Source organism: Nicotiana tomentosiformis, chromosome 1, assembly GCF_000390325.3.
Source record: "Nicotiana tomentosiformis chromosome 1, ASM39032v3, whole genome shotgun sequence".
NCBI lineage: Eukaryota > Viridiplantae > Streptophyta > Magnoliopsida > Solanales > Solanaceae > Nicotiana > Nicotiana tomentosiformis.
In genome coordinates, this window is record NC_090812.1 from 123046726 (window position 1) to 123072570 (window position 25845).

The window sequence follows — 25845 nt, forward strand, 5'->3', positions numbered from 1 at the left end:
ATGCTTGTTGATACCCAATTTTGTCTTCATATTTTATCAAGTATTCCATATACTTTTGCATTATTACCCAATTTATAGGGGTCAAATAAGTATTTTCTATAATTTTCCATAACTATTTTTAAGCTTTAAAATTGATTTTCTTGCATTTAAATTATTTAAATATGTATTAATTACCCCTTTAAATTATTTTGTGAGGACTTAATCATCCAAATTTATTATTTACATCCACATATATGTTTCATAATATTTTACTTTATTTTATATAATTATATTTGTATTTTTAAGCTATTTACACAATTTTGCAGCAATAGCCTATATGTTGTGCATAATTACATTTTATTACATTATTTATGCCCAAATAGAATTTTTATATTTTTATAATGTTAAACTATTATTTTAAAGCATCTTACTACAAAAATAATATTTTTACTATTTGTTAATTACTTCTTATAAATTTTCTTTTATTATTTTTCGTGTATTTAATTTGTAGCCCAATTTGGAGCCAGTTCCGGACCAATTTAATAGTCCAAACGCCCAAAACCATTAGCCTAATCCCCCAGCCCGAACTAGGCAACCCCTTTAATTAACCCGGTCGGCACCCGTTTTAAACGACCCGCCCCACTCTTTCTTTCTACATCAGCCGTTGATCTCTGAGATCAACGGCCCATAGGCCATCACCCATCTTTAAACTACCCAACCCCAAACCCTAACACCCATTTCCCTGAGACCGCCACCCTAAAATCCTCTCGTCCTCTCTTCTCTAAAAGAAACCCTAGCCTCCCCCACTCAAATCCCAGTCCCAATCCGATATCACATGAAAATCTTCCATGATTCCTTTCCTTTCTTTCACACACGGAGATTCTTACCATCTCCTAAACATTACAAGTATTTGGTACTCGATTATTTATGGAAGCTGAGCCATTGGTGTTCGTTCAACTCTAATTCTGTACTATCTTCATGTTTCTGACCTGATACACTAACTACCGGGCCATATGGGTCCGATTCAGTGAGATCTTTTACTGTTTTTGTTCTCTGTTTTGAACTAGGGTTTGCCTGACTCCTCCTAAATTGATTCTAAATCAATTTTGCATGCTATTCTTTCCTTTTTATGTTTAAATGACTATTTTTCCTTATTTGTGTGTTTAATTTTGCCACTATATAAACCCCTCCCCTAATTCCCCGAAGCAGGGGGAATCACTGAAAAGATTACTACTACTCTCTTATTCTTATTCATCTCATACTACTCTGAGGCTCAATTTCTTAGTGGGTTAAAAGCCAAGGCCACCAGAATTAGATTATCGAACCTTTCTTAGTGAGAGCACTGCCCGGGGTTCATTTGAAACCCTTGGGAACTCTGATAAACTGAGATTCCTGGGTTCTACTATTTCGTTTTGCCATTGACACTGGAGTATTGTTGAAACTATTCCTCGTGTTTACTTGTTCATTAATCTGTAACTGGTAAGTGCCTATGACCTTTGCAATTCCATTCTCTTTCATTTGAGTTCTTGTTCTGCATATCTATGTCTCTGAGATTTTTATGAGTCAACATGTTATTGTATACTCTGAAGCTCTTCTTGTGGCTCTATACCTTCTAGTAATCAAATTTCCCTATTTGTTACCTTGAATGTGTTTTCTTAAGCCTGTTTTCTCTAATGTGTGTGTTCGACTGCTTGTTACTGTTGCTTGTTCTGAGTTTAGCTTCTTGCCTTGTTCTGTACTATTATGAATAGTCGAGTCATGCCCAGAACCTATTTTAATTCTTGTTGAATCATTCATATATAACTTAATACTTTTCTAGAGTTAACTGCTGATCATGTTACTAGCCTAAACATGCTTTCCCTGCTTCTTGTAAACTAATGTGTGTTCCCTGCCTTGTTCTATATCTTTATGATAAATCAATGCATGTGTTTCAGACTTTGATGAGTCATTCCTGTCCAACCTGCTATGTTTCTGAGATTGCATTGATTAGCTAAGGCCTTTTTTCATACCATTTAAGTTCTAATGTATGTTTTGACTTATGCAATCCTGTGCTCTTCAGTACTATTTGAGACCTTAGGGTAAACCTCATGCCTGGCCTTTCTCCTATATGTGGCCAACTAGTACAAAGTTTTTGATGCTTGCCTGTCCTGTTAATCTGAAATTGACATGTTGCTTGTTTACCATAAGTTCTCTGGTATTGACTGATACTTAGCATGTGAAAGTTATCTCACATTAATGGGTAGATTAATGAAAAGGAGGCTAGGGTATTCTAATATCTACGTGAAAGGGTAGAAAAGACGCATATAGGGTCTACGTGCTTTATGTGCTATTTTATTTAACTTGCTTTATTTTTGCACATCAATAGAAATCATGGCTATAGGAATCATGCACACCTCACTTGTACACTATTCAAATACGTTAGTCCAAGTGTTTTCCATCCTCGCTTCTATATTTCTACTGTGCGTTTAGATGACATGCCTATAGGAATAAAGTGTTATAAAAAATCAAGTCTGATTGTCAATTGTTAGACATCCTGCCTATAGGATATTGTCACTCTTTTAAAATTGTTCATGAGGTCAATGTTGTTAACGCTGGACTTTCAAAACTGTTTCATTACTTAGTTATGCCACTACTAGAAACCATGCCTATAAGATAATGTCATCTGCCTAGACACATATTTAAAAAATTAGCACTGATAATTTTGAGTTTACAAATAGTTTACTGCCTCCTCGCCTAAGCCATTGAGAGCAATAACAATACACATACGATGCTGGAATTCAGAATCACCTAGAAACCATGCCTATAAGACTCTAAATCTTAATTCCGAAACCATCTACTGCCTATTCTGCCGCATGCATTTGTTGTCTGTGTGTGGAGGCTAACTTGGGCCTTTAATTATCTTTACGTAAAGTCCTATCTGTTTTGAATGTCGCCTAGATTTCTCATTTTGAGCAACCTAAGTTACGTTTAGAACCACCTCATAGTAGGTCCAAAGCCTCTTGGACCATATGTATGGGACGGGTAGTGGATGCATAGGATACGATTTAGAATTGGACTATAACGCCTTAAGTAACAACTTCAACATAGTAATCAGGTTGCAGGAGATGATAGTCTGTGCTCGTTGAATAATATGAGCAACCCCTACCTTAAGGGAGTTGCGAAGTATTATTTATGTTACACGAGGTGATCCTTTAGGCTAAAAAACTTAGGACTCTCCCCCCTTTTTTCTTTATATACTTGTTATTCACACTTGGTCATTTAACGTAGGCTAATGCCGTTGTACCTCTTGTAACCTTTAAGATCTGTACTGATCATCTATTCTTATGTGTTATAATAAAATCTTCAACTTTTATACCGTTCCTCGCTTGTTTGATCACCTAGCCTAATCATCTAATCCACATAGTTTAAATTTCAGCTGGGACCCACAATTGTGGACCTCGAAGAGTGCCTAATACCTTCTCTTTGAGGTAATTTGAGCCCTTACCCGATATTTGGTGATGTAGACTAATCAAATAGAGTTATTTGCAAATAGGTACCCTAACGCTCCTTAAAAATCATTAGGTGGCGACTCTTCTCTTTTAATACCTCTCTTAAAAGAGTTATCACATGTCGAAACCCGCCTTCGCGAGAAAATGGGGAGCGACAGCATGGCGACTCTGCTGCAGAATTACACTTAGGCTCTTACCATAATGAAGTTGACTTATGTGGAAAACGGATATATTTGATGACATGTACATCCCTTCATTTATCTTCATTTATTTGTTTAATTTTCTATGACATGTACATCCTTTCCCTTATCTTCCTTTATTTGTTTAATTTGATATAACATGTACATCCTTTCCCTTATCTTCCTTTATTTGTTTAATTTTCTATAACTTGTACATCCCCTACCTTATTTTCCTTTATTTGCTATGGCATGTACGTTCTCTCCCCGTTTCCCTCATCTTGTCTAAGACTGCTATATCTTGACTCTCCCATCCCTATTTCTCTATCTACTTTATTACGTTCTCGCACATTTTCATGAGTTAAACTGAATTCTCTCTTTTTGCCTTTTTTTTTCTTTTCTCTTCTTTTCCTTCTCCTGTTCATCTTTACCATATTATTTACTGTTTTATGCACTTTTATCATGCAAATACTTGACAACAGGTTAATATTTCTGCATAAATCATGCTCCACATCATACTCCACTCGTGCTTATTATCAACATAGCGGCGCTTGATGAGTGTCCGCGTTTTCCTGAAAATACCCTTTTAAACCAGAAAGGCTTATTTGCGGTAGACTAGTCGATCATCGGTGCAGTTGACGGTCCCATGCTTTTCCCTCTCAAGTTGTCCACTTGAGAGCACCAGTCTAGACCCTTCTAGAAACCACACTCCGATTTGAAATATACATGCATCATGCTGAACCTAGTATGGATTGAGACGTCATTGACGTAACAACCCGCTTAGAAAAAACCTTGTCCAAGGTCCAACGAGATTTCCATAATCCCAAAGGACACTATCATGTTATGTCCATTTGTCACGACCCGAACCACATGGCCGTGATGGGCACCCGGTGCCTTACTCAATCGAGTACCAACATAACATATCTTTGTTATCATACCATCATAGGTTAGTGGGACAGAAGGGTCGTCATGAGATAACTAGAATAAAACATAAAGGAATACTAGACATAGGACGACCCAACATGATATAGAAACTTATACATGTGACATATGAGCCTATAAGGCCGACATGACCAATTGTACACTCGAAACATAGGCCGGTAAGGTCATACAAGTATCCATATACACATCATCTGTATATAAGCCTCTGAGAGTACATAAATGTCATAAAGGTCTGGATAGCCATACCAATCAATATAGGTCCAAATCATACTGACCAAATAGGCAACTCCGGAGCAAGTGGAGTCCACCAACATCTTCCGCTGAGCTGATAGCCTACTAGGAGGACTGTCAACCTGTCTATCAGGTCCTGCGGGCATGAAACGCAGCATCACCAAGCAACAGGGATGTCAGTACAAAAAAAGTACTGAGTATGTAAGGCATGAAAAATAGTATATAATAGACATTAAAGAAACACGGAGTAAAGGACTCAACCTATAAGTTTGAATAGCTCTGTGAATCATGAAACATTTATAATGTCATGCATATGCGTATAAATGTCATATCATGGATAGGTATCGTACATAACATCATCAAGCCACTGAGGGCATCCCATCATATCATCTCGACCTCTATGGGCGAAATTATAAACGTATACCGGCTGATCAGGTGGTGGTGCGTATATAACGCAATAACCTTTCCCCATACCCCATATACATATACTATAAGTGTATATAACACCATCTGGTCATGGGTCAATGTACATGTATAAATGAATGCAATGCATAAGAAGTAAGTCAATAAGATCGCTCGGCATGTCATAAGATCAATATGATTGGGTTAATATCATGAAATAAACTTTGTCAACTTACGTATTTTCTGAGACCCATGAATAGACGATATAATAATAGGACACATGGGGAATCAAGAACATAGACACCCCTAGTACTTCTAAGAATAGAGTCATTTGTGAAAGTTCAGTGTTTGCTCGTTCCGTTTGTATCATATGGATCATGCCAAAAGGAAAGAAGGGATAGTTTTAACATACATTATCATAGTCTGTCCAATAACCATGTTGAAATCGTCTCATCGCACTTTAATCTAGAACAACAATAATAATACTATCATTAAGCTGCGAATGATGCAACTATCGTACAACAAATGACAAGCTTATTTTATATTAAAACGGACAACATCTCCCCTATTTTCCTTGGTTTCCCCAAGTCCATAAAAACAACAAGAACACATAAACCCTTCAACTATATACCTTCAGAACCAAAACACACCCAACAACCCAACAACACCAATCAATCTACACAACAAAAGTGCACAAACGTCACACACAAAACTACTATTTAACACGACGAGCGGCAAGCTTGGATTGGAACCAAAAACCAACTCTTTTTCCCATCTCCCCTGTACTTACAACATCATAAATAGGTCCAGAATATAAAAATATATATTGACATGACATTCCAACCTTATATCCATCATAAAAGTAACATCAAACAACCCCATAAGATAAAACAACGACATGAACAACTTCTAGGTATTGTGTGGTTGCTTCTTCTCCTATTTACAACATCATCAACATACTCAACATATTGAAAAGCATAAAAAAAATAAAAACATTATAACCAAGCTATTCCCCACGATTTCCAGCCATATGAAGTCATATACACAACTCCAAAATAGTACAATAAAAGACAACAACTTCTTATACAACTTCAAGTTCTATCTTGTAATTCTTCATCCAAATAACTTAACCAACACATATATAAGCTTAATCCCAAGAAATAGGGTATTATAAATACCTTAAATAATCTGAAAAAACTCGAACCAAAGCTTCCCTTAGCTTACAAGAACCCTTAATCACACCACAACACCATAGAGACTCTCTTCTTCACTTAGGCTAACTTTTGAGGTTAGGTTTAGGTAAAACCCCCTTGGATTCGACTTGGAACCTTGGAGAACTATTACAGAGGTGTTGAGAGAGTTTGGGAACTGCCCTAGGTCGAAAATGACCAAAAATAAGCCGTCCAAGCCCTTTAAAATGTTCAAGGGTCGTCCACCGCCTAAGTGAGTCCCATTGGGATATGCTTGCGCGGTCTTGCAAAAATGCGAATAGCTTTCTACTCCGATATCGTATCGATGAACGGTTTAATTTGTTAGAAACTAGACTCATAGACCTTCGATTTAGTAGGTAGATCATCCCGTAATTCCCAGTATATTGGTAGAAAATATCAGCTATATTTGACCTAAGTTTCAGCACATTATGAATGTAACTTGCGATGACCTTTGTTACTTTTGTTCCACAACTCGCTTGACTTTAAAATATAATACACGACTATCATACGATTAAAAAAACTCATAAAATAGCCTCCTTATCATGTTAAGAACCCTAATATCCCCCCAAAAGTACATGTTATAACATTCCCAACTTGTCGAAATTCAACAAAACTTATTTTCTTCAATTTGTTTGGCTTCTAAGCCTTTCAAACCTATTGGTACTTGTTATCCATGATTTTAAAGATTTGTAACCTCCACGGTAACATGATTAACTTACTTTATAAAATTTTCAAAGATGATTTCATTTCTGAGCTTACATCGATTGACTTACGAATACTCTCACGTACAAAAATATGGGGTGTAACACTATTACTTGGAGAAAATGTGTCAACATGCTGATTGTTAGTGCGTAAATAGTCAAATATGGAAGGGGTAAAGGGCTAACTTTTATTTGTTTGCAGAAAATAAAGCAAGAAGTCCCCAGGTACGGTATGGTCCAAAATATCCCGCCATTGCTAATTGACTGATGGAAATACCTCGCACCTTGTGTGAGGAGAATATTGGGTAACCTGCCGTCTTTATTGAACATTAAACCAAACAAGGAATTGATTGAGGCCTCCACCATGTTTTGGGACAAGAAAAGAGCTATTTTTTGATTTGGAAATATAGAAATGACTCCTGTCTTGGAAGAAATAAGGGTTTTTCCAAGTTACCATGGGATAGTCCGGGACTGCTAGTGCCGAAAAATCGCACTCCCCGCGGTGTTTCTAAAAATGTTGGGTTTTAAGAAGAATGATGAATTGCTCTGTTTAAAGAAATCATACATCTGTTATAAGTTTCTTTACGAGCGCTATGGGCATAGCAAATCATACTGTCTTCATCATGATGAACTAGCCATTACTTCTTTAGGATGGGTGCATCACCGAGTTTATGTATTTATTGTCTGTTTCTTGGGGTTGTTGATCTTTCCGATGCAAGGAGGAAGGATTCACACTTGCTTAGCCATGGTCTCCAGGACCTTAATGGATGGCATCGAGGAAAAAACTTATACTATCATCCCAATGATCTTAGCTGAGATATATTGTGCTCTGGATCGGTGCAAGCATGGATTCAGACATTTTGAGGGTTGCAATCTACTTCTACAAGTGTGACTATTGGAACACTTTCACAGGGGTGAGTATCGTCAACAGCTTCTGCGAAGACTGAATGACTACATATACAATCATCACCGAAATAAAATGACATTTTTCCAGACAAGTTTGCAAAGCCTAGAAATGCTGTGAGTTGGGTCTGTTTCTTCAACAATCTGACAGACGAGCAAGTGCATTGGATGTTTGAGTGGTTTTCTAGCAGTGAGTTCATCATCAGGTCAAAAGGGACTACTTACTTGGTACTGATCGGGCTATGAGGCATCTACCCTTACGCTCCAATAAAGGTAATGAGTCAAGCTGGAAGGAAACAAGTCATACCTTGGGTTCCCAACATGGTCCAGTACAAGGCTGATTTCAAGGGAGATGTCATCCAATTCAAGTTTGAAGCGCAACACGTGTGGAACCAAAAGATCATTGTGGAAGGAGAAACTATTGAGCCAGACAGGTATCACGCCGGCCATATGTACTACTATTTATCATGGCTGGAAGACGACGTAGCTGGGGACGTCAAACCAGGAGTCAATCTAAAGGATAGGATCATAGATGAAGTGGCTGAGGCACAGGTGAAGTACAAGAGGCTACACAAAAGGGTGTTCGAGTCCAAAGCTAAGCATCTGGAGTAGCACAAAGTAAACATAGAGGCGATAAGGGAATGGAAATACATTGCCACTAAGTCAACATAAAGGCTAGAATACTTGGAGCAAGGGCTAATAGAGCTAGAAAGGAAGATGAGAAAGAGACTTTGGGATTGTCAGGGCATGACCGACGATGAAGGAGGAAAGCTAGAAAAGGCTTACTTATTGCTGGACATGCGCGATCTGGGAAACATGATTGATGGGGTCAAGAGAGCCAAGCTTGGAGAAGGTCCTTCAGGGACCAAGTAGATGATGTTCTTTCCCTCTTTCTAGCTTAGATTAGATTTCGATGTAATAAGGCTTAATGCCATTAGTGATTTTATTATTTGTCAATTTAGTAAGAGATTCTTTTGGCTTATTTCCGCACTAATGAAATGAAGCAAACGTTGGCATCAATTTTCTCCAAGTATGTGTGTCGCTTAGGCCTACCTCAGGCACAATGAAGTCCCCAAATTAGGACGCGAATCATTGCATGACTTTTGCGAAACATGTTTAAATATTGCAAACACTCCTTTATTTCACCTTATTGACTTAGTTACCTTTTTGTTTTTATTTCTTTATTTATTCCACTCTCCCAAAGGTTGGTTCGTGCATACTAGCATTATCAACATACACACTAGATCCAGACGTCCTCCACCTAGGCAAAGGCAAAAGGAAAATGAATAATTTAAGTGGTGTCCGGAAAGATAATGCTACTGTGGCGAAAAATGTTGAAACTTCAGATGGTAGAAGCACACGGGGCAGGATGAATTGGTCTTACGTTTGGAGCAGAAAATCCTGGAGTTACAGGGCGAACTTGAGTAGGTCCGAAATCTGGCAAACCTATCCCTCACTCTTAATGTCCCCAATATCAACCAGCAAAATCCAGCTACCCAAAACCAAACACCGCCACAAAACACACAAAACCAGAATCTACCACCCATAGCTCCAAATCCTCCCGCACCACACCAGTATCATAATCCCGCATCTCCCCAGAATCTTAACCCACTGCCAGTGCAAACCCCTCAACAATATTACCATCATTCAACTTAATACCTGCAAACCACTACTTACCATACTCCCCAAAATGCACCGCAACCTACCCCCGATCCCCAAAACTCAACCAACGACCACCTATATACCCAAGTTCCAGGAACTCATCAAAGAATCCAATATATATGGAAACCTTGCCCCATACCCTGCAGCAAACCCTATATATACCTGAACCGACTGAGAAGGACCTGCTCATTTGAAACATGGAAGAGGAACTCAAGAAACTTACAGGTAGAGTCCAAAGCATTGAAGGTAAGAAAGGAGTTAAAGGTCTGAATTATGAAGATCTGTGTATTCAGCCAGATGTGGAACTGCTAGAGGGTTACATACCTCCCAAGATCGAAATGTTTGATGGCACTGGTGATCTGAAGGTGCAACTGAGAACCTATTGCGACAAGCTTGTGGGATTAGGTAAGAACAAACAAATCCGCATGAAACTATTCATGCGAAGTCTTACAGGAGATGCCCTGTCTTGGTATATTAGGCAAAACCCGAAGAAGTGGGAAAATTAGGTAAGTATGGCATCAGATTTCATGGACAGATTCAGGTTCAACACAGAGAACACGCCAGAGATATTTTATATCCAAACCTCAAGAAGAAGTTGACAGAAACCTTTCGCGAGTATGCTACTCGTTGGAGGTCAGAAGCCTCAAAGGTAAGACCGGCGCTTGAAGAAGAACAAATGAACAAGTACTTTGTTAGAGCTCAAGATCCGCAATATTATGAAAGGTTGATGGTCATCGAGAATCACAAGTTCTCAGACATCATCAAGTTAGGAGAGAGGATAGAAGAAGGAATCAAGAATGGGATAGTGACTAATTTTGAGGCGCTGCAAGATACAAATAAAACCTTGAAATCAAGAGGTATCTCAAAAAAAGAAGAAATGGGCGCTGTGATGGTAGCCCAGGGCCCTAAGTCTCCCCTCACATACCAAAACACCTCCACCACATATCAAACCTCACCCCCAAAATACCAATACCTTGCCACCACCTACCATACCTACAACACTCAACCTGTATATTACCATTCACCTCCACCCGCCCGCCAAAACTACCCAAAGCCACGTCCAAATTTTGATCGTAGAACTCCCAGACAATACACCCCAATCGCTGAACCCATAGCCCAACTGTATGAAAGACTAGAGGCTGCTAGTTACATCACCCTTATTCCTGCTGTTGTTGCTGAGAATCATTCCCAGTGGATCAATCCCAATAAAACATGTGCCTATCATTCAGGCATGAAGGGTCATACTATTGAAGAGTGCCGTATGTTGAAGGACAAGATTTAGACGCTGATCGACACTAAGGTTATACAAGCAAATGAAGCTACACCGAATATCCGCAATAACTCTCTCCTGGATCACAGGGGTGAGGGGGTGAACGTAATAGAAACTGATAAGGAATGGGATCAGGAATGGCCCATCGGATTCATTCGAGAATGAGACACTCCCAAAATATCTCCGGTCACCCTCACGCCAGTCGTGGTACAAACCCAAACACCATTTGAGGTTGAGGTAGCTACACACTTCACTATAATGGTAGCTCCCACACCATCTTATGAGCTTGATGCCGTCCTATGGGATTATGTTGCGGAAGCAAAAAGAAAGGGAAAACCCAAAATAGAATAAACAGGTGTTGCGCAAGGTATGACTGGAACTGGCAGAGTTTACACACGTGATAATCTGGGAGGAGTGAGCAAAGAAGCCGCACCTAAGCTGCCTGTTGTTGAGATTGGCACTGACGATCTTTGGAGGAAGATACAAGTAAGGGAATACTCTGTTGTTGACCACCTGAACAAGACCCACGCTTAGATATCCATCTTATCACTGTTGCAAAACTCAGACGCACACAAGAATGCCTTGATCAAAGTGTTAAGTGAAGCTTATATACTTGTCAGCATAACTAGTGGAGAGATGACTAACATGGTCAGACAAGTACTAGAGAGTCATAAAATTACTTTCCACGAAGACGAGTTACCGCCAGAAGGGTTGAGTAACAACAAGGCGTTGCATATCACAGTGCAGTTTGACGATAATTTCATTTCCAAGGTCCTGATAGATGAAGGCTCAAGCCTGAACATATGCCCATTGATCACTCTGAAAAGATTAGGTAAGGGCCTGGACGAGATACGGATGGGAAGCATAAATGTGAAGGCGTTCGACGGATCCTAGAGAGCCACTATCGGGGAAATCAATCTTGATCTACAGATGGGTCCTACTTGGTTTGATGTTGAGTTCCAAGTTCTAGATATATCTGCTACTTACAACCTATTGTTGGGACGACCATGGATATACGCAGTTGGGGCAGTGGCTTCCACTCTGCACTAGGTTGTGAAGTTCGAGTGGAATCATCAGGAGGTGATCATTCATGGAGACGGAAGCAACCCTATCTACACCAGCCAGACTATCCCAGTCATCGAAAATAGGAGGAAGTTGGGTGGAGAAACATATCACCGCATTGAGTGGGTGAACGCAATTGAAAAGGATCGATGGTGGATCAAGAAAATAGAAAGCATATTGCCATGGATGAGATATGAACCAGGCAAGGGTCTTGGCAAAAAGCTTCAGGGGTTCACTAAACCCGTACAACCACAGTATCATGGCACGACCTTTGGACTCGAATATGAATATACCATGCAAGAGTATCAGGATTGGATACCGCCATGGCGCACCAATTACTATCCGCTGGAATAACCCATACCACCTTTGCACCAGACATTCCGCCAAGCTAACATGATGTGAGGATCCGATGAAGATGAGATTTTGGCCGGTATGAGGAAGCTATTTCTGGATGAAGAAGACATGGACTGCAGTGCAATTGTTATTGAGGAGGAGGAGGAAGACCTTACCATTCAGATAGTAGGAGAATGAGTTATTCTCAAGAACTGGACCGCCGCACCATCCTGGGCTCGCCGAGTTCCTGGGTAGCCTGGCAAATTAGCATGACTTGTTTTCAAATTGTTTTGAGCATTTAAGACATTTTCAGTATTTTGTTTTTAAATAATTACTCGAGCCATCGAGTCTTATTTGTTGACATTTTAAAGAGTTTTATCAGTGCATTATTGTTTTCCGTATTTATTACAATCTTTATACATTCTTTTCAGCATAATTATTATATATCCTGATGAACCTACGATTGTGATATATAATGAGACAACACAACATAAGGACAGTGATTCGGAAGATCTAGAAGATGATATAATACCTGAGAAAATTGTCAAAGAAGTAGAGAACTTTGAAAACAAACAAAATTCTAATTTGGAGGAAACTGAGGCCGTTAACTTAGGGGATTCTGAAAATGTTACACCCCATATTTTCGTACGTGAGAGTATTCGTAAGTCAATTGATGTAAGCTCAAAAATGAAATCATCTTTGAAAAGTTTATAAAGTAAGTTAATCATGTTACCGTGGAGGTTAGAAATCTTTAAGATCGTGGATAACAAGTACCAAGAGGGTTGAAAGGCTAAGAAGCTAAACAAATTGAAAAAAATAAGTTCATCGAATTTTGACAAGTTGGGAATATTATAACATGTGCTTTTGGGAGATATTAGGGTTCTTAACATGATAAGGAGGTTATGTTATGAGTTTTTCAGTCGTATGATAGTCGTGTATTACATTTTGAAGTCAAGCGAGTTGTTGAACAAAAGTTGGCAAAGGTCATTGCAAGTTACATTCATAAATGTGCTGAAAATGAGATCAAATATAGCTGAGCTTTTCTCCCAATATACTTGGAATTACAGGATGCTGTACCTACTAAATTAAAGGTCTATGAGTCTAGTTTCTAACTTATTAAACTGTTTGTCGATACGACATCGAAGTAAAAATATATTTGCATTTTTGCGAGACTGCGCAAGCAACTCCCAATGGGACCCACTTAGGCGGTGGATGTCCCTTGAATATTTTAAAGGGCTTGGACGGCTTATTTTTGGTCCGTTTCGACCTAGGTCAGTTTCCAAACTCTCTCAACACCTCTCTAACAGTTCTTCAATGTTCCAAGTCGAATCCAAGGGGGTTTTACCTAAACCTAACTCAAAGGTTAGCCTAAGTGAAGAAGAGAGTGTCTATGGTGTGATTAAAGGTGCTTGTAAGCTAAGGGAAGCTTTTGTTCGAGTTTTTTCAGATTATTTAAGGTATGTATAACACCCTATTTATTGGGATTAAGCTTATATATATATGTTTTGGTTAAGTTATTTGGATGAATAATTTCAAGATAGAACTTGAAGTTGTATAAGAAGTTGTTTCTCTTGTTGGACTATTTTGGAGTTATGTATATGACTTAATATGGATGGAAATCATGGGGAATAGCTTGGTTATAATGTTATTATTGTTCTTATTCTTGTCAATATGTTTATGATGTTGTAAATAGGAGAAGAAGCAACCACACAATACCTAGAAGTGGTTCATGTCGTTGTTTTATCTTGTGGGGCTATTTGATGTTACTTTTATGATGGATATAAGGTTGGAATGTCATGTCAATATATATTTTTATCTTCTAGACCTATTTATGATGTTCTAAGTACAGGGGAGATGGGAAAAAGAGTTGGGTTTTGGTTTCAATCCAAGCTTGCCGCTCGTCGTGTTAAATAGTAGTTTTGTGTGTGTCGTTTGTGCACTTGTTATTGTGTAGATTGATTGGTGTTGTTGGGCTGTTGGGTGTGTTTTGGTTCTGAAGATATATAGTTGAAGGGTTTATGTGTTCTTGTTGTTTTTATGGACTTGGGGAAACCAAGGAAAACATGGGAGATGTTGTCCGTTTTAATATAAAATAAGCTTGCCATTTGTTGTACGATAGTTGCATCATTCGCAACTTAATGATAGTATTATTATCGTTGTTGTAGATTAAAGTGCGATGAGACGATTTCAACATGGTTATTGGACAAACTGTGATAAGGCATGTTAATGTTATCCCTTCTTTTCTTTTGTCATGATCGATATGATACAAATGGAACGAGAAAGCACGAAACTTTTACAAATGACTCTATTCTTAGAAGTACTAGGGGTGCCTATATTCTTGATTCCCCATGTGTCCTATTATTATATCTTCTGTTCATGGGTCTCAGAAAATACATAAGTTGACAAAGTATATTTCATGATATTAACCCAAGCATATTGATCTTATGACATCCCGAGAGATCTTATTGACTTACTTCTTATGCATTGCATTCATTTATACATGTACATTGACCCATGATTAGATGGCGTTATATACGCATATAGTATATGTATAAGGGGAATGGGGAAAGGTTATGGCGTTATATACGTACCACCACTTGATCAGCTGGTATACGTTGATGATTTCTCCCACAGAGACCAAGATGATATGATGGGATGCCCTCAGAGCCTTGATGATATTATGTACGATACCTATCCATGATATGACATTTATACACATATGCATGACATTATAAATGTTTCATGATTCATAGAGCTATTCAGACTTATAGGTTGAGTCCTTTACTCCGTGTTTCTTTAATGTCTATTATATACTACTTTTCATGCCTTACATACTCGATACTTTATTTGTACTGACATCCCTTTTGCCTGGGGATGCTGTATTTCATGCCCGCAGGTCCTGATAGACAGGTTAACAGTCCTCCTAGTAGGCTATCAGCTCAGCGGAAGATGTTGGTGCACTCCACTTGCTCTGAAGTTGCCTATTTGGTCAGTATGATTTAGACATGTATTGATTGGTATGGCTGGGTCCTATCCCAACCTTTATGACGTTTATGTACTCTTAAAGGCTTGTTCACAAATGTCATGTATATGGATACTTGTATAGCCTTACCAGCCTATGTTTCGAGTGTGCAATTGATCATGTCGGCCTTATAGGCCCATATGTCACATGTATAAGTTTCTATATCATGTTGGGTCGTCCTATGTCTAGTATTCCTTTATGTTTTATTCTGGTTATCTCATGATGGCCCTTCTGTCCCACTAACATATGATGGTATAATAACAAAGATATGTTACATTAGTACTCGGTTGAGTAAGGCACCGGGTGCCCTTCGCGGCCCTGCAGTTCGGGTCGTGACAGAAACAGTCAAGGAAACTCGTATAAGCATTCATCTATCACCGTCAGAAAAGGAAGAGTATATCAGGTTCCTACGACGATATGACTGGGTTGAGCACATCCATAGTAGCTCACATGCTACCTACCAATCCCATGTGTTCATCGGTAAAGCAGAAGCTCAGAAAGTTCAAGCCAGATATGAGTCTGAAGATAAAAAAAAGAGGTCACCAAGAAAATCAAAGCCAAGGTTTTTCGAGTGGTCGAATACCCGACATGGTTAGCCAACATTGTGCCAGTTCCGAAGAATGATGGGAAAGTTAGGGTATGTGTCGATTACCGAGATCTGAATAGAGCAAGTCCCAAGGATGATTTCCCATTTCCTAACATACACATACTGATCGGCAACTGCGCTAAGCATGAGCTCCAATCTTTTGTGGATTGCTTCGCGGGATATCATCAGATCTGGATGGACGAAGAAGATGCCGAAAAGTCCGCCTTTATCATACCATGTAGGAATCACTGAAAAAATTACTACTACTCTCTTATTCTTATTCATCTTATACTACTTATGAGGCTTAATTTATTGGTCGGCTGAAAGCCAAGGCCACCGGAATTCGATTGTCGAACATTTCTCAGTGTGAGTACTTCACGAGGTTTATTCGAAACCCTTGGGAACTCTGACGCACTGAGATTCCTGCGTTCTACGATTTCATTTTGCTATTGACACTGGAGTATTGCTGAAATTACTCCTCATGTTTACTTGTTCATTAATCTGTAACTGGTAAGTGCCTATGACCTTTGCAATTCCATTCTCTTTCGTTTGAGTTCTTGTTTTGAATATCTATGTCTGAGATTTTTATGAATCAACATGTTATTGTATACTCTGAAGCTCTTCTTGTGGCTCTATACCTTCTAGTAATCGAATTTGCCTATTTGTTGCCTTGATTGTGTTTTCTTAAGCCTGTTTGCTCTAATGTGTGTGTTCGACTGCTTGTTACTGTTACTTGTTCTGAGTTTAGCTTCTTGCCTTGTTCTGTACTCTTGTGAAGAGTCGAGTCATACCCAGAACCTATTCTAATTCTTGTTGAATCATTCATATGTAACTTAATACTTTTCTAGAGTTAACTGCTGATCATGTTACTAGCCTAAACATGCTTTCCCTGCTACTTGTAAACTAATGTGTGTTCCCTGCCTTGTTCTGTATCTTTATGATAAATCAATGCATGTATTTCAGACGTTGTTGAGTCATTCCTATCCAACCTGCTAAGTTTATGAGATTGCATTGATTAGCTAAGGATTGTTACCATACCATTTAAGTTCTAATGTATGTTTTGACTTATGCAATCATGTTCTCTTCAGTACTACTTGAGACCTTAGGGTAAACCTCATGCCTGGCCTTTCTCCTATGTGTGGCCAACTAGTACAAAGTTTGATGCTTGCTTGTCCTGTTAATCTGAAATTGACATGTTGCTTGTTTACCATAAATGCTCTAGTATCGACTGATACTTAGCATGTTAAAGTTATCTCACATTAAGTATTTTCTCATGACTCCATTCTGCTATGCTACTCTCAATAGGCTCTCATGTTAGACATTCTATTATATCCCACTTGTCCTTGTCTATGACTCTGCCATGTTCTCATATTAAGTCTCTTAGCTAAAGTCTCCTCAACTAGTTCTAGATCATGCTTTAAGCTTGGTTTCTGAAACTTAGCATTGTATGTGTTCACCCTAAGTAAATATGCCTATGAAGTTTTCTAGTGTTTGACTGGTTGCCGCATGTTACCCCTATTCTTTTGATGAATAATGGATCATGGATGAACTTATGTTGTCTTCTGTGTAAAACCCCCTTATTGAAGATTAAGCCCTATTGATTCTCCTAGTTCTCTTGTTCTTTGCCTAATCAATCCTGCCACTCTTGCTTTCTGAAATACCCATGTGTTTAGGTGAATCTTGCTATGTGTAATATAATCCTGTCTCTGTGAGGCATTACTTCAGGGGTGTTTAATTTATTTTCATGTATGGTTCATTAATTGGTTTAAGTGGTCAATCCATATTTGTTGGGCTTGGAATGAGTTCATGTATGGCCTAGGGCTGTGCAAAATGGGCATACTATCTTGTTTGAGATGCGTTTGGATCTAGGTCTGCTATTCGTGTGAGAGAAAGCCTGTTGAAGACCCAATCCATACTGGGTTACTTTGTTCGGGCCTATTCCCAGGCCTCCAGTTGTTCCTTTATGTAATTATACTCATTATTTGGGCTTGTAATAATTTGTAATAATGAATAATGAGGAGATTAATGAAAAGGAGGCAGGGGTATTCTAATATCTGCGTGAAAGGGTAGAAAACACGCCTATAGGGTCTACGTGCTTTATGTGCTATTTTGTTTAACTTGATTTATTTCTGCACATCAATAGAAATCATGCACACCTCACTTGTACACTATTCAAATACGTTAGTCTAAGTGTTTTCCATCCTCCCTTCTATATTACTACTGTGCGTTTAGATGACATGCCTATAGGAATAAAGTGTTATAAAAAATCAAGTCTGATTGTCAATTGTTAGAAATCCTGCCTATAGGATATTGTCACTCACTTAAAATTGTTCATCAGGTCAATGTTGTTAACGCTGGACTTTCAAAACTGTTTCATTGCTTAGTTGTGCCACTACTAGAAACCATGTCCAGAGGACAATGTCATCTGCCTAGACACATATTTATAAAATCAGCGCTGATAATTCTGAGTTTACAAACAGTTTACTGCCTCCTCGCCTAATCCATTGAGAGCAATAACGTTGCACATACGATGCTAGAATTCAGAATCACCTAGAAACCATACCTATAAGACTCTAAGTCTTAATTCTGAAACCATCTACTGCCTATTCTGCCGTGTGCATTTGTTGTCTATGTGTGGAGGCTAACTTGGGCCTTTAATTGTCTTTACGTGAAGTCCTATCTGTTTTGAATGTCGCCTAGCTTTCTGATTTTGAGTAACCTAAGTTGTGTTTAGAACCACCTCATAGTAGGTCCAAAGCCTCCTGGACCATAGGTATGGGACGAGTAGCGCACGCATAGGATACAGTTTAGAATTGGACTTGAACGCCTTAAGTAACAACTTCAACATAGTAATCGGGTAGCAGGAGATGATAGTCTGTGCCCGCTGAATGATATGAGCAACCCCTACCTTAAGGGAGTTGCGAAGTATTATTTATATTGCACGGGGTGATCCTTTAGGCTAAAAAACGTAGGACCCTCCCCCTTTTTTCTTTATATACTTGTTATTCACACTTAGTCATTTAACCTAGGCTAATGCCGTTCTACCCCTTATAACCTTTAAGATTTGTACTGATCATTTATTCTTATGTGTTATAATAAAGTCTTCAAATTTTATACCTTTCCATGCTTGTTTGATCAACAAGCCTAATCATCTAATCCACATAGTTTAAATTTCGGTCGGGACCCACAGTTATGGACCTCGAAGAGTGCCTAAAACCTTCTCTTTGAGGTAATTTGAACCCTTACCCGATCTTTAGTGACGTAGACTAATCAAACAGAGTTATTTGAAAATAGGTTCCCTAACGCACCTTAAAAATAGTCAGGTGGTGACTCTTCTCTTTTAATACTTCTATTAAAAGAGTTGTCACAGGCCGAAGCCCGCCTTCACAATAAAACAGGGCTTGACAATGCTAAATTCTCCAAGTGCGAGTTTTCGCTAAATTCGGTGGCATTCTTGGGCCACGTGGTGTCTAGTGAGGAGATTAAGGTAGATCCGCAGAAGATTGAGGCAGTTCAGAGTTGGAGACCTTCTACCATTACTGAGATCTGGGGTTTCCTAGGTTTGGCTGGGTATTACTGCCATTTCGTAGAAGGTTTTTCATCCATCGCAGTGCCTTTGGCTATATTATCTCAGAAGGGTGGCCCATTCCGGTGGTCTAACGAGTGTGAGGAGAGCTTTCAGAAGCTCAAGATTGCCTTGATCACAGATCTAGTTCTGGTTTTGCCTTTGGCATCGGGTTCATAAATAGTGTACTATGATGCTTCATGGATTGGCGTTAGGCATGTGTTGATGCAGGAGGGTAGATTGATTGCTTATGCTTCACGTCAATTGAAGACCCTAGAGAAGAACTACCTAGTACACGATTTGGGGTTAGCAACCATTGTTAACGCGATTAAGATTTAGAGGCACTATCTATACGACGTGTCTTGTAAGGTGTTCACGGATCACAGGAGTCTTCAACACTTATTCAAACAAAAGGATCTGAACTTGAGGAAATGGAGGTGGTTAGAGCTACTAAAGGACTATGATATCACCATTCTTTATCATCCCAGGAAGGCCAATGTGGTGGCCGACACTTTGAGTAGGAAGGGTGAGAGCATGGGGAATCTTGCTTTTATTCCGGTTGGGGAAAGACCGTTAGCTTTGGATGTTTAGGCTTTGGCCAATAGGTTTGTCAGGTTGGATGTTTCATAGCCTAGCATGGTTCTTGCTTGTGTCATGTCACGGTCGTTTTTGTTTGAGCGCATCAAGGCTCGTAAGTGTGATGATCCCCACTTGCTTGTCTTTAAGGATAAGGTGCAGCACGGTGATGCCAAAAGGTGACTATTGGTGATAATAAGGTATTACGACTTCAAGGCCGGATTTTCTTTCCCAATGTGGATGGGTTGTAGGAGCTGAATCTTGAGGAAAAACATAGTTTGTGGTATTCCATTCATCCAGGCGCCGCAAAGATGTACCATGGTTTGAAGTAGCACTACCAGTGGAGAAGAATGAAGAAAGATATTGTTGAGTATGCGGCTCGATGTTTGAACTATCAGTAGGTTAAGTACGAGCATCAGAGACTGGGTGGTTTTCTTCAGAGGCTAGATATCCCGGAGTGGAAGTAGGAGCTTATCACCATGGATTTTATGGTTAGGCTACCACGGACCTTGAGGAGATTCGATGCTGTGTGGGTTATTATGGACAGGCTGACCAAGTTTGCATGCTTCATTCCAGTCATGACTACCTACTCTTCAGAGTAGCTGGCTCGGATTTATCTTCATGAGATTGTTCACCTTCATAGTGTGCCAGTGTCTATTATCTTGGATCGAGGCACGCGGTTCATATCACATTTTGGAGAGCCGTGCATCATGAGTTGGGCACACAGGTCAAGCTGAGTACAACATTTCATCCTCAAACGGATGGACAGTTAGAGTGCACTATTCAGATTTTGAAGGACATGTTACGTGACTGTGTCATTAATTTCGTGGGCTCATGGGATCAATTTCTATTGCTAGCAGAGTTTGCCTACAACAAAGCTATCAGTCGAGCATTCAGATGGCTCTATACGAATCATTATATGGGAAGCGATGTCATTCTCCTGTTGGTTGGTTTGAGCCTATGGAGGCTAGGTTGTTTGGCACTTATCTGGTTTGTGATGCTTTGGAGAAGATGAAATTGATTCAGGAGCAGCTTCGTACATCGCTATAATGACCCGACCGGTCGTTTTGAGTATTTTAGCCACGTTTCCCCTATTTTATGCTTTACATATGCATAGTTGTGGTTACATGACTTGTGGGGATGGTTGATTTGGTTTCGGGGAGGTATTGGAATGATTTAGGACACTTAGTCCCTTGGTTAGAGGCTTAAGTGTTAAGAGTTGACTGGAGTTTGAATTTTGTGGATACGACTCCAGAATGGTGTTTTGATGGTTCCAATAGCTTTGCATTTGATTTTGGACTTAGGCGTATGTTCGGATTTAGACTTGGAGGTTCCTAGGTTATTTTGGCTTGAATTGGCAAAAGTTGAAAAGTTGAAGTTTTGGAAGGTTGATAGGTTTGATCGAGAGTTTACTTTGTTTATTGGCATGTAAAATTTAAGGTCATTCCCAGTTAATTAAATATGGTTCGGCATGAGTTTTGGAAGTTGAAAGTTCATTAGGTCATTAGGCTAAAATTGAGGTGCAATTCATAGTTTTAATGTGGTTTGGTGTGATTTGAGGCCTCGATGCATTGGTTTGTGTGATTGGACGGGGTCCCGGGGGCCTTAGGTGTGTTTCAGATGGGTTTCAGACCACTTCCTCTTGTTTTGGACTAGTGATGCAGGTGTCACGTTTTGTTCACCGCGATCATGATAGGCGGGTTGCATTCGCAGAGAGTATTTGGTGGCAGGCATATTTTTATTCTTCACCTTAGCTAAGGCGAGAAAGAATTCGTAGAGCTTGGGGATATTGTGGCCTTCGCAATTGCGAGCTGGATGCTGCGTTCGCGTAGAAGGGAAGGCTAGAATGGGCATTAGGTCTTTGGCCTCCGCGTTCGCGAGGGACACATCGCGTTCGCGTAGGCACTGTTTAGTTGGGCATCGCGTTTGTGACTGAGCTTTTCCATTCGCGAAGAAGGTTCAACGGCTGGGTTGAGTTTGGTCTTCGCAAACGCGAAGGTAATTCCGCGATCACGATGTGTATACCTGGCAGACCACTTAATTACTCTATTTCAAGGGTTTTGGTTATTTTATCACATTTTGAGTTAGAGAGCTCGGATTTGGGTGCTTTTGGAGGGAATTCACATGATGTGGATTTGGGTAAGTATTTTTGGCTCGGATTTGTTTATTATTCATGATTTCAACCTCGATTTTAGTGTTTATTGATGAAATGGAACTAAGTGTTCCAATTCATTCCCAAACCTTCCCGAAACCAAACCAACCATCATCGTAAGCCACAAGAAAACAAACAAGCATATGGGAAGCATCATATAGGAAAACGAGACTCAAATACACAAAACGATCGGCCGAGTCATGATATTCTCCCCCTCTTAAACAAACGTTCATCCTCAAATGACTTTAGAATCATACCTAGAATATCAAAAAAATGAGGATATATGCTCCGCATATCATGCTCGATCTCCCAATTTTCCTCCTCGACTGGTTAACCTCTCCACTAAACCTTTGCTGATGTGATATCCCTAGACGCCATCTTTCTAACCTGCCTATCCAAAATGGCACTGGCAATCCTCATAATACTTTCGAAGCATAGAAACATGAGACATTGGATGAACCCCCGACAAGCTAGGGGCAAGGAATGTTTACAGGACACCTCACTAACTCTCTCTAATACCTCAAATGGACCAATATAACGTGGGCACAACTTGACCTTCTTCCCAAACCTCATCACGCCTTTTATAGGCGAAACTCGAAGAAGAACCTTCTCACACTCCATGAAAGCCACATCTCGAACCTTTCTATCAACATAACACTTTTGCTTGGACTGCGCTGTGTGAAGCCACTCCTGAATAAATTTCATCTTCTCCAAATCATCAAGAACCATATTTGTGCCCCACAACCTAGCCTCACCAGGCTCAAACCAACCAACCATAGAACGACATTGCCTCCCATATAAGGCCTAATACGGAGACATCTAGATACTAGACTGATAGATGTTGTTGTATGCAAACTCCACTAATGATAGAAACTAATCCCACTAGCCTCTAAAATCAATAACACATGCCCTCAACATATCCTCCAGGATTTGAGTTGTCCGCTCGGACTGTCCATCCGTTCGAGGGTGAAATGTTGTACTCAACTCCACCTACGTGCCAACTCACGCTGAATGGCTCTCTAGAAATGCGATGTAAACTGGGTGCCACGATCCAAGATGATAGAAATAGGTACACCATGCAATTAAATAATCTCTCTAATACAGATCTAAGCTAACTTCTCTGAAGTGTAAGAATTCATGACTGGCATGAAATGTGCATACTTGGTCAGCCTGTCCACAATGATCCAAACAACGTAAAATATCTTGAAAGTCTATGGCAAGACTACCACAAAGTCCATAGTAATGCGCTCCCACTTTCATTCTGGTATCTCTAACCTCTGAAGCAAACCACTTGATCTTTGATGCTTATACTTGACCTGCTCACAGTTCGAACACCGTGAAATATGAATATCCTTCTTCATTCTTCTCCACCAATAATACTACTTCAAATCACGATATATCTTCGTAGCACCCGGATGAATAGAACACCAAGAACTGTGAGCCTCCTCAAGAATCAACTCCCTCAAACCATCCACATTGGGAACACAAATCCGACTCTAAAGTCGCAATACACATTCGTCACCAATAATCACCTCCTTAGCACTGCCTCGCTGGACTGTGTCCTTAAGGACAAGCAAATGGAGATCATCATACTGACGAGCCTTGATGTGCTCAAACAAAGATGATTGCGCATCAACATAAGGAAGAACTCTATTGGGCTCAGAAATATCCAGTCATGAACCTGTTGGCGAAAGAATGAACATACATAGCCAAAGGCCTCTCCACAACTGGAATAAATGCCAAACTCCCCATACTCTGCGCCTTTCTACTCAAGGCATCTGCTACTACATTAACCTTACCTGAATGATACAAGTTAGTGATATCATAATCTTTCAGCAACTCCAACCACCTCCACTTCCTCAAATTCAAATACTTTTGCTTGAACAAATGCTGAAGACTCCGATGATCCTTGTAAACCTCACATGACACGCCATATAAAAAATGCCTCCAAATATTGAGCGCGTGCACAATAGCTGCTAAGTCCAAATAGTGAACCAGATAATTCTTCTCATGGGGCTTCAACTGGCGCGATACATAAGGAATCACCCTACCATCCTGCGTCAACACATACCCAAGGCCAATGTGTGAAGCATCATAATTTATAGTGTACATCCCCGATCCTGAGGGTAGTACTAAAAAACTAGAGTTGTAGTTAAAGCAGTCTTGAGTTTCTGAAAGCTCTCCTCACACTTATCTAACCATCTGAATGGAGAGCCCTTCTGAGTCAACTTGGTTAATGGAACTGCAATAGATGAAAATCCCTCTACAAAGCGATGATAGTAGCCTGCCAAACCTGAGAAACTCCTGATCTCTATAGCGTTAGAAGGCTTGGGCCAACTCTGAACTGCCTAAATCTTCTTTGAATCCTCTTTCATCCAATCATTAGCCACCACATGGCCCAAGAATGCCAATGAATCCATCCAAACGTCACACTTGGAGAACTTAGCATACAACTTCTTCTCCCTTAAAATTCGGAGCAACAATCCTTAAATCTGATCGTGCTCCTCCGTGCTACAGGAATATTCCGAGATATCATCAATGAACACAATAACAAAATAATACAAATAAGGCTAAAACACACCATTCCTCAAATTCATGAAAAATGTTGGTGCAATTGTCAAACCAAAAGACATCACTAAAAAATAATAATGGCCATAACGCATCTTGAAAGTCGTCTTAAGAAAGTCCAAAGTCCTAATCTTCAACTGATGATAACCCGATCTCAAGTAGATGTTCGAGAACACCCTAGAACCTTGAAGTTGATCAACTAAATCATCAATGCGGGGCAATGCATACTTGTTCTTGATGGTAACCTTGTGTAACTACCTATAGTCAATGCACATCCTCATGGAACCATCCTTCTTCTTTACAAATAACACTGGCGCACCCCAAGGTGAAACACTAGGCCTGATAAACCCCTTATCCAGCAATGCTTGCAACTTCTCCTTCAGTTCCTTTAACTCAACTAGAGCCATATGATACGGGGGGAATAGAGATAGGCTGAGTGCCTGGTGCCGAATCAATATCAAAATCAATATGCCTATCGGGTGGCATGCCCGGTAGGTATGTCGGAAACATATCTGGGAACTCCCTCAATATTGGAACTAACTCAATAGTAGGTGTATCATCATTAACATCTCTGACAAAATTTAGATAGGCCAAACATCCCTTCCCAACCCACACTATGTCTACAAAGCCTCTATCGATAAAGAAGAGTACAATGATAATGCCAGCAATAAGGCCCCGGCTATACCTCAAACAGAATACACAAAGTACAAAAGATTCATGACGCCGGGATGAAGTGGGGCTCGCCAAGTCAGCTGGGAAGAACGTGTACTGCTATCACTGATCAATATCTCCTGCTGTGGAAACACCTGCATCCATTTAAAGATGCAGCGCCCCCAGAAAAAGGGACGTTAGTACTGTCAAATAGCACTAGTATGTATAACTAAACACCCTCTCAATAGAATGACAAATAATACAACAAGATTATCATAATGTTAATGGAAGCCTTAATCAACATCAAACCTCAATTTAGGATCAAGACAGTGTTTCAATTAATTTCCATATCTCACATTGGGATA

General features: G+C 39.8%; 1 protein-coding gene across 1 annotated transcript; it reads right to left on the reverse strand.

Moving 5' to 3' along the window:
* Positions 1-22603: 22603 nt before the first annotated feature.
* On the reverse strand, positions 22604-23038 carry LOC138909112 (uncharacterized). The gene has a single exon (XM_070200234.1). The coding sequence runs from the start codon at positions 23036-23038 to the stop codon at positions 22604-22606; it is 435 nt and encodes a 144-aa protein (XP_070056335.1).
* Between the last annotated feature and the right edge of the window lie 2807 nt (positions 23039-25845).

What these genes read in the sequence shown, in the direction of transcription:
- LOC138909112 (XM_070200234.1), bottom strand. Translation starts at nt 23,038, where the DNA reads ATGGTTGGTTGGTTTGAGCCTGGTGAGGCTAGGTTGTGGGGCACAAAT.